General features: G+C 38.9%; 1 protein-coding gene across 1 annotated transcript in view; it reads right to left on the reverse strand.

Annotated features, from left to right (window-relative positions):
• Positions 1–338: 338 nt before the first annotated feature.
• Positions 339–13,328, reverse strand: part of MBTD1 (mbt domain containing 1) — a 35,018-nt gene continuing 22,028 nt past the window's right edge. The window contains 4 exon segments of the mRNA XM_079323576.1: positions 339–4,220; positions 10,624–10,701; positions 11,267–11,501; positions 11,755–11,837. Coding sequence (XP_079179702.1) covers positions 4,102–4,220; positions 10,624–10,701; positions 11,267–11,501; positions 11,755–11,837 — 515 coding nt within the window. The 3' untranslated portion in view covers positions 339–4,101.

Consider the following 13,328-nt stretch of genomic DNA (forward strand, 5'->3'; position numbering starts at 1 on the left):
GGAGCCACTGACACATGAGCCTGGCACAGCTGCTGGGCTCAGACAGTGGCAAATTTGCAGAGCTGAAGGGAGGCTGGAGTTACCTCCAACACAGCTAGAAGGAAAAAAGGAACAGCACAAATTTCCCTCCTTACACCAATACTTAATGAAATGAGACCAAGTGCAAAGCTTGGTTGATTCACTCTGTCTTATCAAACCTTGTGCTCAGGGTCTCACATTGTTTCTAGTCACACCAACATACTTCAAATTACTTAAAATACTCATATTTTTATAGATTGTAGATATTTTTAATAGAGCTAAGAAGGTGTTTTAAACAAAACAATCCCTACTCAGAAAAATCTTTTTAATCATTTTTATTTTGTGTAAAAAAGGCAAATTTAGTGAATTATTTTCATCTTGTACACAAAGTTATAATTTTAATGTTTTTCACATCCATGCTGAAAATCTGCAGTCTCGTAAAAATGAAAGGAACATTAATTTCTCCAAAAGCATTTTTTCACTGAGTTATGTACATTGCATGAGAAAGCTTTAAATACTCTCTCACTGACCACACAAATTACCAAGAAAATAAAAGATTAAATTTGTACAGATATTGATCTATATATCAAATACATACAGAAATGATGTAAAAACCCATTTGTTTAATCTTGATTCCCGCCCCAACATTTTCCCAGGGGCCAAAGCTGATGCCTTTTTTTGTATAAATGGTTGTGGCTTTTTATTTTAAATATGAAAAAAAAATCAAAAGGAAGAAAAATTCAGCTGAAATCACAGTTTTTAAAAATCCCTTCCCAATAAAGGATTGTTACCAAATATATTAGCACCATCGTACAAAGATCGAGGGAGGGTATTCACATCACAGGAAACAACAATAAAAAAAAACCCAAAACAAACACTGAAACCCATGTTAGTATCCGTAGAACAAGGAATCAATAACTGCTGTAGCTCTCCTCAGATGCAGCAAGGAACAGGTTAGAGAGTTCCACTGAAAATAATGAAATAAAGATCAGCAGAGAGATCTGGGATGAGAAAAGGCAGCAGCCAAGTCAGGGACGGGCTTGGGCTGCCCCATGGTCAGGAAAGCCTGCTGTGCCAAATGCCAGAATTAGTCCAACCCCACTGAAGGTTTTAGGTGTCCAACATTTGCTGCTCCTTCAGCCAGGTACCACAGCTTGAAAGCCAGGAGAACCATCCCAGAGGCACAGGAATGCTTTGCAAAGCCAGGGAGCTGCCACAGGGACACCCCACAGGCTCTCTGGGACCACATCCCTGGTAGCACCTTGCTCAGGTTTTCCCCAAGCTTCTCCTCAACAAGTGACTTCCAGCAGCTCCTTCCATGGTTTGCTCAGCACACATGTCACTGTACTTGACAATTACACAGTTGAGGCATTTGATGAACTCAGAGACACAAAAGTTTCACCAACTGCTGAAGTCACAGGGGTACCCGAGAACATACATCACCTCAAAGACTTTAGTGTTTGATGAATAACAGAATATTATAAAGACTGACAGACTTTAGAACAGATTCTTACATTTCTCCCAACACAGGAAATATGTTAAGGATTAATTTTCCCTCTTGACATTTGAAGACTTGACTCCAAACTCAGGGATGAGCCTGGGCAACACTCACTTTAGTGACCTGGCAATGCACCTCACTCATTAACTAGCCCGACCTTCTCTATTATGACACACTAATTAATGCACCAGTTTTTCTACTGAAGTCAGAAGCTGTTGATGAAAGAAGAAAACAAGACTGTGAGAACCTTGTTCCAGATGATGAGACAATCTACAAGTTGTTGCATTAAAAAAAAATAAATTAAATCAATAGTGCCATACTTACCAAATTAAATCAATGCTTGCAGAGCTGGATTTTACAGCAGATTAAATTGAGAACACAGGAAAACAATCAAGGCTCAAAGTGTCACTACAATGGTCTCTAATTCTAGTTCTCCAATCTAGGCTGTTCAAAATAAACATCATGGGTGGGTCAGAATCTGAGATAAGGTGTTTGAAATCTACCAGGTCCAACAAAATCCTTTTTATGGCTGTTTTAAGAGAGCTAAAATGTCTTTACCACCTGAAGTTATAGATTCTTGTAATCAGATTAACAGATTCTGTCAATAGAAGAAGCTGTTGTTAAAAACAGGTTAATATGGAAATTTTACCAGTAAGGGAGAAAAGAATTCCAGACATTCCTACACTACACAGGACATGTTTAGCTTCCAATAGTAAATACAAAACTTTACATAATTAACCCCTCTTGCATAGAATGAGGTAAACCTGTGCATATCACCAATACTATGTACCCAAACTTGGAACAATATTTTAGAAAATAATCAAATTGCTGGTTTTCAACTTTCTATGCATTTTTTTTTAAGCTCAAACAACAATACACAAAAATGGTCTCCTGGGGCTCTGTGGGTTGATATCCTTAAAGCATTTCTTATGCTGTAGGAATACAGATGTTAATTTCTGATCAAATTTCCTTTTTTAAGCCCTAATTTATGGTCAAGAGTCAGATGATCGTTGTACTGCTCTGAAGGGGACCTGTGAAGACCCAGAAGCACTTAGAACTTATGAGATAATTCCTGAGAGTTTAGTTAATGAACCTTACTTGTAAAAGCCAAAGCTCTTGATGCACATTCCTCCAGTCACAGCTCTGCAGGGCTGATCAACCACCTCACTCATCAACACCATTTACAAAAATGCACAAAGGTTAAAACTATGGAAAGATAAAATCCAAATTAAGACCTCCTGCAAAAATACCTTGTGTTTTTTGCTGTCATCATTTTCACCTTTTTATGTGACTTTTGCCTTGTAAAGATCTGGAAGCTGACTAATGGGACATGGGGCTAATGGGACAAGAATTCCAGACAACAGGCAAATCCAGTTTATGAATTACAGACTAAAGCCATGTGATTTTGATGCTGTTCTCAAGTCTCAGTGTCTATGTTACATATTGCAGCAAGACATGAATATTGCAGGTTATGCAGGACTGAACTCATTTTTAATCCACAATGTCGGGCTCCTTTCAGCTCACCTGAAACCATGTGGCACATCAGTTAGGAATGGTCACAGATAAATATTTAAGATGGTAAGGAAACAATTAGGGCTTTCTGAATGGAAAAGCAAAACAAAACAAAACAAAAATCACAAGAATACTCACAAGTTCCTTCCCACTACCAAGGGGGTCCTTAGTGACTGTCCATCTAAGCTGCTTCTTCAGTCAAAATCCAGAGCTACAACTAACCTTCCAATGAGAGAATTTCCCGAAGTTCCAGTTTGGCATAGGGCTCTGTAAACATTTGCTGAAGCATTCCAAGACTACAGACATTCATATACAGACAAGAGTTTTCTAGATCCAATCCAATGCCCACTGCAGTCGATGGAGACAAGGCTACTGATTTTAATGGGCACTGAATCAGACCCTAAGGAACGTTAAAAAACAAAACCTTATATAAAAAAAGGATATTTTAAACTAAATAAAAACACCTTGAAAAGTTAAAATCTTCCTCAGGCGATGGCTCTGTTGCACTTGGGGCTACTCACTGAGTAGAGCATTACAGGACTATCTTCCACATATAATTTATGCCTCTAAATCAGGGCTTTAAAGCCTTATTTTCACAATTAAAAAACCAGAGGCGTGACCAGTGCAGTTCACAAGAGTCTAAAAGTCTCCCAACTTGTACCAAAAAGGTTCATTTGTTATGACAGTTCGTTTGTATTTGCAGCTATATCTTCCTCCAACTGCTTCCCACAATCATGCTAAATAAACTTTAATCTTACAAAAAAATTAGAATTTCAGTTCTTGTTAACAATGCACAATAAATCTGAACTTGAAAATATTACAAAATTCTTTCAAAAGCTTCAAGTACAACACAAAAGTGTCCTTTGTTTTCGTTTTTAATAAATTGAAAAATCTTTTTTCACTAAAATAGTTTCCCCGCCCTTCCAAAAAATTCGGAACTGAGTCTAGTTCATCTACATGTCTCAAAGCCAGGCACAGTCACCTGAGCTGCACCATCCAAGTGGGAACAATATCAGTCATTCTTGGAGAAAGGTTCTTTTCCTATCAGCAGTGCTGTGCCCCCTGGCAGCTGCTCAGGGCTCCTGTTTGATGTAGTAGCTGGCAGAGCCGTTGCTCTCGTGGTCAGATGTCCCCTGCAGGAAGCTGTACTCCTCTCCATCCAGCAACTCCTCCTTCAGCTGTAAGGAAGTCACTACAAAGCAAAAATGCACATTAAACATCTGCAGCATTTTCAGTGCAATTTTTGCTTAAATTTACTTCATATTCTTGACATTGGGAGCATCCCAGATTTCCCCTGTTCGTATATTCCACATTTCAGCAATGCTTTAATGCTCAGGATCTCAGAGAACAGACACTTTGTGAGTGCAGATGGAGCCTTATGTTATGCTCCAATATTAACAGATTTCAACTTACTTACAATAATATATTCTCTACCAGATTTTCTCAAGAACTGAGTATTTTAAGCCACTTTGCTTTCTATTACACAAGTGAAAATCAGATTGAAAATGGCCAACAGTTAACCTACAATTCACATTATTTAGCCCAGTTACTGCAAACAGTTTGTGAGACAACAAAATATACTGACAAAGATTCTCAATCCATCATTAAAATTTTAATGATCCCAGGAGGTAAGTTTTGTTAAAGCAAAACATTTTCTGTAGTTTTAATCTTCCCTCTTCTTTTGTCAAAATTAAATGGAAATGAGATTAAGACAAAGATGTTTTGAGTATCAATGTCACAATTACTTTTCCAGTTTTATTAATGGAGATGATTATCAAAATATGAGCACAATGAAAAGAACACTGAAAACAAAACATGTAAACGTTCATTAAAGGTGCAGTACCCACATTAAAGGGTTGATTATAAAAAATAAATGCTTCTCTATGACCAAATGAATGAGAAAAATATCAGTTTATCATTATTGAATATAAAGTTTATATACATTGTCAATGTGCCTTGAAATGCAGAAAATAAGCAGTGAGAGGAAAAAACCCTAACCCAGAGCCTGCTACTGATAGCCCTGCAGTGATTTATAAACTATCTAATTATTCTTCTATAAATATTCTATGTTGAAACAATCTCTTGAGCTAAATAAAAATAAAATTTGAAAATTAAAATAGTAGAAGATGTCAAAAGTTGCTGCAGCATAATGCAAGCTCTCCTCATCTATCTTTAATAAATTCTTCCTCCCACCTACACAGCCCACAATCCCTTCCCTATTTTTTTCTCCCAAATACTTTTCCCCTGCATGATACCCAACTCTGACCATGATTCCTGGTCTCTGGGGGTCAGGGATACAACCCAACCCACCATGAACCTTGTGTTCCTTCTGTCTCCCAAGCAGGGAGCTCCTGCAGGAACAGCAGTTGCCATGGTTTGGATGGTCTCTGGCTTATTTGAACCAAAGTCCTGACTTTTAGATATTTAATGATATCTTACTTCATTTGTTGCTATTATACAGCTTTTAACTACAGTTCTCCATTAGAAAAGCTTAGTTACAGCTACACACCAAATTACTTGGAAAAAGAAAGAAGAAAACTAATGGAAGTCATTCAGCTGAAGGAAAATGAATACAGATGGGGCAGGTACTTCCTTTTTATATTGTCCCAGTGATCTGCCAGGGCACAGGGATAGACTGTGTCTGATGCCATGACATTCAGACCTCCCAAAACCAACACAAAACTCCAGGGTTGGGTGAATCTCTGGGAACAGTCTCCTCCTCTATCAGGTTTGCTGTAGGTTCTTTTTAAAGATGAAGCAGTTCAACAGGTGAATTTCAGTACTTGAGAGATCATTTCAGATGACTGAAAGATGCAAAGGACTCATGCACCCTAAAGCAGCTCCAGGAACTTGCTAGAGAGCAAAAGCACTTCATACAAACCAAGGTGAAGAAGTGCTGAACCTTTCTCCTGTGCTTATGACAACACAAAAAGGGAAAGAATTGAGTTTGAACCTTACTGAGATCCCCCATGCACAAGAAGTTTCAGAACAGATGCTGTTTTGTTACTAATCCTCCACTGGCTCCATTGAAAGCCACACAAACATTCTGCACTGTGCAGAATGTCCTACAGCTACAGCAATACAGGGCAATGAATGATGCTGAGGAATATGCACATAATTAATGAGTTCTGGCCAATCTCAAATATGTTCTAAACTGATTAGATGGTATCAAGGTGATGCCTCCTTCCAAGAGACTGACAAGGTATGGTCTTGCTGGCTACAATATAAACACAAACATCTTTGGACAATGACAAGGCTACACTACAAACAAAATTATTTCAGATGTGTATGTCTTTGAACTAAAGAAATACAATGCAGGTGTAGGTTTGGCACAAAAAAAATAACAATTGTGCAGAAATAGATCCTCCAGAACACTCTCCCCTAAGCAAGGCTCCTCTTTGGCACCAAAGACTGTTAAACACATCATGTACACACCAGCAGGAACATGAAGTCAAACTAAAGGGGGCCTTGAGAAGTGTTGAGAGGTGAGCAGAAGAGAGTAAAGGTTTTCCTCAGGTCCTAAAGGTGGAATGTGGGTTCCTTTTCTCCCAGTCTGTTAATGGCTAACACATGGCCAAACAAACAGTTCTGGATGTGTTCCAGAGTCAGCAGAAAGTGCTGACAGAGCAGACTAAGGCAAGCTTAAGGGAGTAATCAAACAAATCTGAAGTTAAATCTATCAGCCTGGCAACTGCCCTGCAGGGAGAGCATCATCCAGCCTGGCAGCTCCTACTGCCACAATGTATTTGTTAGCAGAAATTTGCTGCATTATGCTGCCAGAGATACCAGAAAAAGGGAAGAGAAAAAATTACCAGATCCTTGAAGTGAACTTGTATGATTGAAGATTGATTACATTATGTAAACTATACTTAAAGTTCAAAATTTTATTCTACTTCAATATTACTGATAGGAGTTTTTCTCTGCTCAGTTATATAGATGCACAATTATACTGCTTTAAATATATTTTCCTGAGTAATCCACAAAATTTCACATAACACATTCCAAAGATATTTTCCCAGATAAATGCATTTTTCTGATAAAAAAACCCAAAAAATGTTTATTTACAGCATATTTTCTCTGCAAAGGAGAGTACACAATAATGACCTACTTACATCCAATATTCTCAGATCCACATTACCATTCAGTTTTACAGGGTGCATTTTTGTTTTTTTAAACACTCTGCAGAGCCCCTCTGGGATTCTCAGTAACCCACACCACAACCTTCCTCCTCAGCAGTTCTAACCCAGCTGCAATCCTCTCCTATGATTCATTCAGTGACATGGTGCATCAGTGAGAATGAAAAGCTCTCCAACAGAAAAAAACATTGAACCAACTAAAAATTTAAAGGAAAAAAAAAAAGGAAAAAAGAAAGATTGGATGAGTCAGCACATGACACCCTGGAGCACAGCTCCCCACTGTGCAGTGAGACTCTGCTGTGAGCAGTTACCTGTTTGGAGGCTGGGCCTGAGCTCCTGGCTATTCCTGGGAGGCTGGAAGGCCCCAGGGGCTGTCTGTGCTGCAAGGGCTGGGTTTGGAGGAGGAACCAACTCGTCATGCCCAGAGAAGCTCCTCAGCACCTCCCCTGCCATGGCTGGGCTGGACAAACTGACAGGTTTCTTCCCAGCTCGTCTCTTCCTCTCTAAACATCAAGTCAAACTAAAATAAACGCTCGGGTTAAAGTGCATCAGGCAACTCTGACTGTTCACTGAGAAATGGCTCTGACTGACATTCACCCATTCTCAAAATCCAGGGCCTCTACAATGGCACCATTCACTTATTTTACAGGCTATGGGTAGGACTTCAAGGGCATTGTTTAATGCCATGACCCATTCATTTCATGCTCTACCCATGAAATAGAAATGCTGTGAATGATTTCTGCTGTAGCTACACTGCACAGTCACACACATTCTTCTGCCTGGACACCCAAGACATCTTGGCTTAGTTTCAGGCTGCAGCTGTTTCAGTGTGTGTGCCTAAGAAACAGAAGGATGCTTCTAGGGAAATAATCCTCTCTAGACAAAGTTTGTCACCTCTTAAAATATATGCTCTTAATTCCCTTAGAATGGCATTTCCCATTTTACAGTGCCTTACAACACAACCATTTCAGCACAGAAAAAAACCTTCCAAAATGCCCTCAAATTATTAAACACTGCATTATTGAAAAAATGTTATTAAAACATTTCCCATACAAATGGCCATGTTTCTCCTTTATCACTAAGATGCTCCCATTCTGTGCTCAAGGCATGTTCTCTGTAGTACTGAGGGTACAAGGTCTGTAACACAATCAGTGCTTTCAGCTACCATCAAAACTGTGGCTGCTGATGCTTCAGTCCCTCAGCACTGTCAGACAAACAAACAAAAGCCCAGCCCTGAAAAGGTGACTGATTATGCACATCCTAAAGATACCACCCTGCTTAAACATTCTTCTTATAAGTCAACTTGAGGATGAGCCTTTTAGAGAGATTAATGAAGCAGAATGGTGTCAGCAGAATCCCAACTTCGAAAATATTGAGGTCAGACTATTATTTCAGTAACTTTACTCTGATATATACACCCAAGAGGAAGCAGACAATACCAGCAGATATTGCATCCTTCATTATTAATTAATTACCCAGGCAGGCTGGCATGTTAGCCTTCAAGAAGTCACTTGCACAGCCTTCTGAGCAGCAGGCACACAGCACAGAACCCTACTCACTGAAACAAACACTACTGCAAAAGGAACTGGGGCAGATTCTCAAAGTGTTTACCCTGCAATCAGCTCTGCTTCCCAGGGAACACAGGCACTCCCAGGAGCAGGGGACACTGCAGCAGAAATCTGCATCATTACACACAGCAGAATGACTCAGTGACAGCCTGGGCTGTGTTGGGAGCACATGAGAAAGATGTGTGGAAATAACCCTGCCAAAACCAATCTAATTTAAGACACAGAATTTCTTGTTAATCATCTGTGGTGACTTTACATGGTACCATAAAAACATGGTGGTTGCAATTCATGGTTTTCTGACTGAAATCCTTTACAAAACAACTTGCTATTTTATTTACAAGTGCTGAACAAGAAAAAGCTTCAAAAGACATTTTTTGTGTTATTTCCTGTGACTCAGCACTTCCATTGCTGTAACCTACTTAGAAAAAACCCATAGGAGGCAGCCAGCTCTAACTGTTCCTGATCTTGTTCTCTCATCTTCTGGTGATTAAGAGGATTTCTTGGTATTGAGCAAACAGTCCAGAACACAATCAGAAGTTTTCCTTGCTTCCCCACACATTTACCTTAGGTTAGTGAGAAATCAGGAACAAATTTCCCTAGCCCAAGTTTTCTAAAGCTGGAATAAAGCTCCCTATGGCACTAAGTAAAAATAATTATTTTTTCAGGTTTGGGTCACATTTACTGTAAGACAGGTAGCAGAGGCATTAGAAAGGGGGTAAGGTAAGGAGTATGATCATCTAGAACAGCTTGCTAAACAAAATCTGCTCAGACAGTGCAGAATTACACAAAAACAGGTCCTACACAAAGGTAATTAACCATAGAGCCACATTTCCCTAGCTTAAAGCAACAGCACTCACACCTCTCCCTGGATATTCCCAAACCAGGAGTTTCCCAGTACCTGAATTCTACTGTAAAAACACTCCTGAAAGATTCTGGATTTTACTGTTTATTTCCTCCAACAGCAGAAAGGAAAACCAGTGCAATGTCTGGGGCACTGAACAAGAGGTTCTAAGAACTTCCCAGACATTTGTTTTATCTATGGCACCCACCAGCCAACTTCTTCTCATGCCCACAGATCAACAGAGCAAAGATTGTATTCTCAATGACTGGGGAAAAAGGTTCCAATTGGCCTTAATAGCTTCATTCACAAATCCACCAGGAAAATAAAGTTTGAATTCCTCACATTAGTTCTATACAACAACAAAACACTCTGGAAACAAGACTAAATTAGGCAAACTAATTTTATATTTTAACAATTCGATTCCAAGGGAATCAATTACTGTGGAAACTACCTGAACACTGCAGATTCTTAAAAATGTCATTACTGTGTTTTACTGTGACAAGAACAGCCACACACAGCAATGCTGTTTGTTTCTGAAAGTAACAACACAAAAGCTTAATTTACATAGATGCCTAAATCAAAAAATCTGGCAAACAAAAGTAGTATTTTTATTTCAAAGAGAAGCCAGTTAGATGATAATTTACATTTTCTACACCTCATTCTTTCTGATCCCAGTAACTTGTTTCTTATTCCTTCACCTGTGTTACAGAGAGCAGAGGGAAAACTGTGTTAATACCTGAGTATTCTGTACAAAGCAGTACAACTATCAATATAGTACACAACCAATAAATTATTTAACTGAAATTATGTCAGAATACAAAACTATTTTTACCATTGTCCATCTACAATTCATAGATTATTATTAGCAACATCTACCCTATCATGAGTTATAAAAAATATTCTCAATGAAAAAGTTCCTTTTGTGGCATACTGCACCTTTAAGCACAACACCTGTTTAGACACAAACATTTGCAAATAGAACAGGGACTTAGGTAGAGACCACAAACTTTAAAACAACAAGTAAAGTGCAAACACTATTTTGTCACCCACTTTTCTTATGTCCTTTGTACTGTTGTGATTTAGCTTTTTTCTTCTGTTTGGATGAACTTGACTGGCTATCTCTTGATGCTGCAAAAAATGAAAAATTCAAAATCTAGTCTTATTATTAAAAAAAAAACCAAACCACACTTTAGAATGTGTCAAAGCTGCTACACACTTACAGAATTTTTGCTTAGTGACTGAGCAAAGAAATTTACTGTGGAAAACCAACTTGCATTAAACTACTTAACATAAATGCTCTCATAAAAGGAAGTTCTTGGAATGCATTTCATCACTTATTATCACTTGATCTGACAGGACAAGTTTTGATGTAATAAATTAGAAAGAGCTTCTGAATTTGGTGGAACTCAGCAGGAGGAGAAACAGATACACTGGCAATCTTAAAGCAACAGAAATTCTCAGTGAGCTCCTCTAGAACTGACAAGAGGCTTCTCCCCTGCATCAAATCAGCATCTTCTGGCATTGAAAAACAGTAAAAAACACTCAGAAGTACTTTAGAAATCCAAGTGTGAAAGATTAGAACTTCCAGGCATTAAAGAGTTTTTTTCTATTTTTGTTATACCTAGGCACCTAACTTGAAGAGATGAGAAAACACGAAGCCCCGTGAGATCCCAACTGAGAAAGCAAGACTCACACTGGGGTGCAGGAGGCTGGAGCTGGTACCCAGTGAGCTGGCACCACCCCACAGGATACAGGTCAGGGGACTCACAATCCACCCACTGGTCGTACTCCTCCTCCCAGCCGTCGAAGTGGATGCGCAGCAGGCGGTGGATGATGCGCGTCACCGTGGCCACGCACACCAGCCGCGGCTCCATCAGATCCACGGCCTCCAGCTTCATGCCCACGTGGAAGCCGTGGTTGGGAACCTCCTGGGGGTATCAGCAGGGACAGGTGTGTTCATTAGGATAGTTTAATCATAGTGTTGAAACTGGGATTTCAATCAATTTGGAAAAAAAAACCAACCCCCGAGTATCGTTGAAGTTTGCCATCTGTTTAACGTTTCAGAGATTGTAACCTCTGTTTACTCAAATCTCTGGAAGTTTTAGTTTTTCAAAACCGTGCCATGCAGTATGCAAAATGTAAAGGAACTAATTCTAGTAGAGAGATGTATAATTTCATTACCTTATTGAAGAGCTTTACTGGTGCTGCTATTGAGTCAGTTTCCCTGAGGTAGTCAAACCATTTAAAAGGGAGTTTTGCATAACCTGTGAATTTTAAACAACATTTTCATACATAAGCTGCAAACTTCATGTGTAAGAACAACAGCAAAAATAGAACATTGGGAGTGTGCTACAGCTAAAAAAGATAACAAAAGTCAAACATTAGTATCAGAAACTTCCACTCTCTGAACTTTGATCTAAGTGACAAACAGCCACCTGGACATTGCTCATTTGCAATAAACAAGAAGAATGAAGCACTGGATAACACAAAAGGCATAGTTTAAGTTAAGATTAATCACTAAAACTGGAAGTTTTTTGTCCACACAGATTCTTATTTTTACAAATGCCTTACACAAATGACCCAGAATAGATGATGGAATTAAGAACATAATTTCTTCCCTATGGGGAAGCTGCACTACTGAAACACTTAAATTGTCAGGAACAGAATGGTAGGAATAAACATGGGTATTTTAAAAGTTTAATAAGGGTAAAAATAGCATTAATACGTAATATGGAAAAATTAGAGGATTTTAAAAAAGCTATTATAAAGGGAAGAAAATAACCTCTCAAAAATATATGCAGCTGCTTGCTACTGAATATGCATAAAGCACAGGAATATATTTTCCTTTGGGCAACTTCAACAATTGCTTAAAACTAATAATTCTCTAATTCTAGCTGGAGCAACAACAGCCTGGAGGATTTCTCTGCAGCAGTGTGCAGTGATGGATATCCTGAAAATCTGCATGCAGTGGGCATGGGATGGGAGCTGCAGGAAAGGTCTGGGTCTCACCTCTGTGGAGGCAGAGAGGTGCAACACTCAGTGCCCACAGCCCAAATATCAACCCCACCCCTCAAAATGCCCAAGCATCTTCATCTTCTACTGATTTCAACATGGGATGAAGATGTTTGGGAGGAATAAGCCTTGCAAAATCCAATGATTTCATAGCAACTGAAGTTATCCACAATGCTAAATGCAACTTGGATAAGAGTGCTCACACTGGCTTATGGAATATCTCCATGAACATATGCAGCTGGAGAGCTAATTAATAATGGCAATACTATATCAGTTCTGCATATTAATACTTTTCTTCTCAATGTAACATTCCTCTGCTACACTAATATATTTGTACTCAAGATCATGACACTCAGGAAATGTGCATGTGGGCCTTGTCAGACCAGGCAAAATTAAGAAACTGTCCATTTTCCAGCCCATAATTTGGAAAGCAAAATACCCTCCTTGTTAGAGCTAAGGAGCTTTGATCACTTTGATCCTATTAAAAATGCTAATGCACATTATAGCCTGTATTTTACTGCTATTAATTCCCTTCCAAATGACTTTTAGATGATTGCACATGTGATTGATAATCACCTCTCACTGATGACACAGGACTTAGGAAAAACTGCAGTAAAAAGGAAAATGTACATGGAGGCAAAGAATTAGGTTGCCATGATACAGGAAACACTAAATATCAGAAATGTGCTAACAACAAAATCCACATTCTGAAAGTGTTTCAAGAATGAAGAGGTAGTCTCATC

Source organism: Erithacus rubecula (assembly GCF_903797595.1).
Source record: "Erithacus rubecula genome assembly, chromosome: 20".
NCBI classification, from domain to species: Eukaryota; Metazoa; Chordata; class Aves; order Passeriformes; family Muscicapidae; genus Erithacus; species Erithacus rubecula.